We start from the raw sequence: 5096 nt of genomic DNA, 5'->3' as shown, positions 1-5096 counted from the left end.
TCTGTTTGGTAAGGCTTGGCGTACTCTAGAAAAAATGAGGTCCCTATTTGCCAATAGATGTTCACAGTCACAACTAGCGCGGCACGATTCACCGTAGACGAGAAAAACTCTCTACCAAGTAATGGACGGTCAAGTCAAAGTTGCAGTCACAGTCTCAATCCGTGCGAATAGCGTCCACAAAAATAGGCACATCACCCGATTATAAGCTGGACACATCACACATACTGATCTGGGTCTGAATCATCGCGCCCACTATTGACACACTAACAAGTAACAACACTCTGAAACTAAGCAAGCGGACCCTTCATTCAGGCTGTTCCAAAACACTCTTCGCTGTAGCACAATTTTAAAACGAAAATGATGCGGGCGTCCACGACTTATTTAAGGACTGCTAGTTGCTACAGCAAGGAACCAGAACTTCACTTCTACAAAGAGAACAAGAAGATGGATGGAATAACCAAGTACAAGGAAACCAACAGAGGAAGCAGAACCCGGGGGCTACTCGAGGCTGCTGAACCAGCTGCTAGATTGCTGCTCGAAGCGCCCGAACCAGCTCGTGTGCTGGCAGGAGAGCCCGAACCGTCTTTCGCCCCTGCTCCTGACAGCATGTCTCTGAACCAGTAGGCCGAGTCCTTGGGGTACCGCTTCAGAGTCTTGAAGTCGACATAGACGATGCCGAACTTGGATGTGTAACCCGACAGCCACTCAAAGTTGTCGAGAAGAGACCAGGCAAAGTAGCCGACCACGTTCGCGCCATCATCGATCGCTTTCTTCAGCTCGGTCAGGTAGTTCTTGTAGAACTCGACCCTTGTGGTGTCTTTCAGGAACTCATCATGTGTGAGGTTTCCAGGCTGATCCATTCCTGGCATCATAGCACCCTAATTGGTTATAATTTGATGGACATTGCATGTAGAATTACAAATTAAAGTTCCCTAAAAAGGAGTTACAAGCTAAAGGAGATAAGCCCTTTCAAGTACCATTTTCAGATATAATGATTGTCGGGTTATTGTACTTCTCCCTTATGTAGTTCACACAACCGTACATGCCCGTCGGGACGATGTAAAGCCAATTGGAATTTGCCTGTACACATTGATACATAAACATAGATTCTCATGTTAGTTTTGCACTCATCAGTCGTTGTAGCACAGGCAGAAAAACAACGCAATTTGGAGTTACAACAGGAAACAGCTATACACACCTGCTGACCAATTGGCACACCATTTCGCTGAACTGCAGATTCAAAGGGAAGGTGATAAGTGATGTGTATTGAGTAATTCTATTTATATAAATTTATAAAACCTTGATCATAAGTTTACAACTCACATATATATTGAACATGCCAATCAGACGAGTAGCTTGTCGGTGTTTGCTGGAGCGATGGATTATCGGCCATGTAGGTAGCTGTATACTGATTTATCCCAATATAATCTACGGAGCCCTTGACTAACTTAGATTGTTCAGGTGTGAAACTAGGTAACCTCTCTTTTACTATATCTTGCATGGTCTTCGGGTATTGACCATTTAATAGTGGATCGAGAAACCTGAATTTCCGGTACAAAAATATCAATGAAGTGTCAAATGAAAACCTAGAGGTTTCATGGGAAATCACAGTCACGGTCTTACCAACCAACATGGAAGTCCCTAGCCCTTTGAGCTGCTGCTTGGTCTGCAGTTGAGTTGGTAACAGCTTCATACCAGTTAAAGTCCAGAACTATCCCAATTTTGCCTTTCTGACTTGCCTAAATTTTGTTTAAAGTCAGCTGACAGGATCACACATAGCAATAGAAATACATATGCAGCATACTTTCCTAATAAATACTAATGCATGTAACATATTCTATTGCGTTGTTCCCATGTGCAAGTGAGTCTAACACTTAATTTCATCTGGCATAGCATGGAAAACATTGTTTTTGTAGGATACTATCTAGAACAGGATAGTGAATTAAATTACATCCAGTGACTAATTCGAGAAACACCAAGGGCATAGAAGTGCAGTAGAAATGAAGAGTAATAAAATACGACAAAAGCTACTGTCTTCATGTTGGTACCAGACTATGATCAATAGTAAATTGTACCTGTTATCCATCAGACAGTATATGGAAAAAATTGGAACTCTTAGTTTACGCAGGTAAGCATCAAAAACAGCCAAAACTAAATGTCACAAATTGGCCTAATTTTTGTGTAGGTGCAAACTACCGTGTTACTAACCTGGTACTTATTGCGGTATCTTGCAACTGCAGTAGCATGAGATAAGAGAATGTTATGAACAACAGTGTAAGGCTCTGTTGCTGAGTTCCCACCGGCGGCGCATTTGGTGCACCTGTTAGGGGGGTTTGTTCCTGTATCAAAGCCAAGTGCGGCCACTATCCTCGGTTCATTGAATGTGAACCAGTTCTGAATTCGATCACCATAAGTCTTGAAACAAAATTCAGCATAGTCCGCAAATATGTTTCTACAGAAAAAAACGGAAAGCTTTTTAGTGCTCACTGGCCCTTAAAACAACCGTGATAAACATGTAAGTTACATACTTAAATGCATAACAAATTATACATATAAATTACATACTTCCTCCGTCCGAAAATAAGTGACCAGGATTTGTCTAGATTCACATGTATCTAGACGCGTTTAAGTGTGTAGATACATGCGAATCTAGACAAATCCGAGTCACTTATTTTGGGACGGAGGGAGTTTAAATATGTGTAAAATTCCATTTATTCGTATGTTCACAACGGAAACTGAAAACTCAGTACTGGTCAGGAATTTTGGTTGCTATAGAATCTTGAAAAAAAAACACCTTTCTTCTTAATATACAGATATGTATCTCTCCTGCCTATCATGTATTACAAGCAATGATGTTTTGACTAAATATATTTAGAATGTCGGCAAATTATATTTTATCATCGTGTATTGTTCCAAAATGGCAACGCAGTACCAGTAGATGTGATGTGCATGCGTAAAAGGGCAAAAGTAAAATTTAGTGTGACTTACACGATCTTTGGGCTTAAGAAGCCTTGATACTTTTTCTGAAGCGCAAGAGGGATATCATAGTGGTTAAGGTTGACATAGGGAGTAAGCCCTGCTCAGTTTTGGACAGAAACATTAAGACATGGGTGCGTTTATGTTCACACGAACACTTTAAAAGCTGAATTATTCTGCAAATCCGTATACCTTTCTTAAGGACGTAGTCTATCAGACTGTTGTAATACGCTACACCTTCCTTATTAACTGTTCCCTCCCCATCTGAACCAAACAAAATGCATCAGTGAAACAAACAGAGAAACAGGTCAGGTAGATGCTATAGCTAGAATTAGATCTCATGTACCTGGGAAGATCCTGGACCATGAGATTGAAAACCGGTACGCGTCGAAATTCAGGCTTTTCAGGAGATCAACATCTTCCTGCAGTGGCAGAAGGGGCACCAAATATCAGACTGACATAACCCATCCTTCGCTCAAGAGAGTTTTCAGGAATTAACTGGATTTCAGAAACAGAGGTGGCTGATAGTCGATTCGCGTGTACTCGTCCTACCTTGTAGCGGTGGTACTCGTCTGTGGTCACATCTGCGTTCGCGTTTTCCGCGATGTTCCCTGTTCGTGGCAGCACAAAGCAAGAAGACAATTTTAGCTTAACGGAACTCGTAAGCTTCACGAAATGCTGTCAGCGCTTCCCCACCCACAGCCACAGCACCCGCATCCAACGATTTGAGCCGATCGGTAACAGTAATGCTTAGGATCTAGCTCAATTAGCTCGTGGAGCTCGATTTTAGCTTCACAGAATTAGCGTACCGGGCGTGTGGACGAAGGGGTCCCATATGGAGGGCCCGCGGCCGCCTCCGGTGGCCATGCCCTCGACCTGGAACGCCGACGTCGCCGTCCCGAACACGAACCCCTTGGGGAACGCCGCCCGGCTCAGCCCGCCCGTGTCCACCGCGGCGCGGGCGCCGTCGCCAAGCAGGAAGACGAGCAGCAGCAGTAGCAGTGGAGGCGGGAGGCCGCGGGCCGACGGAGCAGCCGCACCGGCACCCATCGGAGCTAGCTTCCGACGAGCGAGCGAGCGCGCGCGCGCGAGCAGCAGCAGCTCAGTCTCACTCTGGCCGGTGGAAGTGAAGTGAGCACTTTTCTCACTGATGACTGTGGCTGTGCACGTGATGCGTCCTATATATTTTTGGCTGTGGTCGGTGAGCTGAATTGGCACTCTGATTAGCCGAGGACGCGCCGGGAGTGGGTCGGGTTGGATCGGACTGGTACGGCTGGCGTGCGTCCCGGTCTGACAGACATGATAGCTGTCGCAGAGTGCGATCTGCCAATCGATCTGGCCAGGGGAGGCAGGATGAGCCATCGCCCGATCCATTTTGAATATCAAACCTGTCTATTTTAATATATTTGGATTGGTCATTTGGACAAGCGAGTGTCCTTTTGTAGCTTGTTTGGACTGACTTTTTTTCACTTCAATGTAATAGCTAATAAATTGTCACAAACTAGGTAATTACGGAGTTCACACAACATAATATCAAACAAAAGTTTCAAATGATACAAGTTGCATACGAAGTACACGAAATAGATAGATATATGAGATCATGCATCCCATTCTTGGGTGACCATTTACTTCTTCTCAAACCAAGCCTCTGAGTTTAGTCTATGATGCTTAGGTCAGCCTTGATTCTCCTCGGCCATTAGTTTACCCTCTACATCCACGGTTTTTTGACCGGGTATTGCTCTCTTCAACTTAAAGAGCTATTTCTTGTACATCAAGGGTCTTCTTTTGGGGGTTAAGAAAGTTTACCCGTTGTTACTTTTTTCTCTCTCCATCTCCTCTCGTACCTCTTGGCATTTGCCTCCTCCTTTCGGGCGATCAATCCCCTTCAATCTCTCATGCAATGCATGTGATGAAGCATCACGCTTGAGATCTTGATTGATGGCCTTGTGACCCCTTGGCCGAACCGCAGGATTACCCGTGCTTGGGCAAACCTCTTCAAGAACGACGACTGATTATTTATTGCAATGTTTCTTCGAGCCTTCTAGGCTCATTTGTATGAAGCATAGCGTGTTTCTCACTCTGGACACATTTTTATCATCTTCAAACAATGGGTCAACGTG

The 5096-nt window shown here is 44.4% G+C and overlaps 1 protein-coding gene across 1 annotated transcript; it reads right to left on the bottom strand.

The window, feature by feature from the left end:
* Window positions 1-282: 282 nt before the first annotated feature.
* LOC127293254 (beta-glucosidase 8) lies at window positions 283-4325 on the bottom strand. The gene is made up of 11 exons (XM_051322842.2): window positions 3786-4325; window positions 3529-3587; window positions 3323-3398; window positions 3169-3240; window positions 2989-3076; window positions 2209-2452; window positions 1624-1739; window positions 1324-1541; window positions 1199-1230; window positions 978-1080; window positions 283-862 (listed from the first exon to the last, which is right to left on the bottom strand). Exons 1-11 carry the CDS (start codon window positions 4024-4026, stop codon window positions 426-428), a joined length of 1686 nt encoding a protein of 561 aa, XP_051178802.1. The 5' UTR covers window positions 4027-4325; the 3' UTR covers window positions 283-425.
* Window positions 4326-5096: the final 771 nt, after the last annotated feature.

This window comes from Lolium perenne, chromosome 4, assembly GCF_019359855.2.
Source record: "Lolium perenne isolate Kyuss_39 chromosome 4, Kyuss_2.0, whole genome shotgun sequence".
NCBI classification, from domain to species: Eukaryota; Viridiplantae; Streptophyta; class Magnoliopsida; order Poales; family Poaceae; genus Lolium; species Lolium perenne.
The sequence above is the reverse complement of the archived record's forward strand: the minus strand, read 5'-3'. Positions and strand labels throughout refer to the sequence as shown.

Excerpts from the sequence above, each read along its gene's own strand:
- LOC127293254 (XM_051322842.2), bottom strand. The coding sequence starts at position 4,026 with ATGGGTGCCGGTGCGGCTGCTCCGTCGGCCCGCGGCCTCCCGCCTCCA. Across the intron at positions 1,542-1,623 it reads AGGGACTTCCATGTTGGTTG|GTTTCTCGATCCACTATTAA; the intron begins GTAAGACCGTGA and ends CCGGAAATTCAG. Across the intron at positions 1,231-1,323 it reads TTGGCATGTTCAATATATAT|TTCAGCGAAATGGTGTGCCA; the intron begins GTGAGTTGTAAA and ends TTGAATCTGCAG.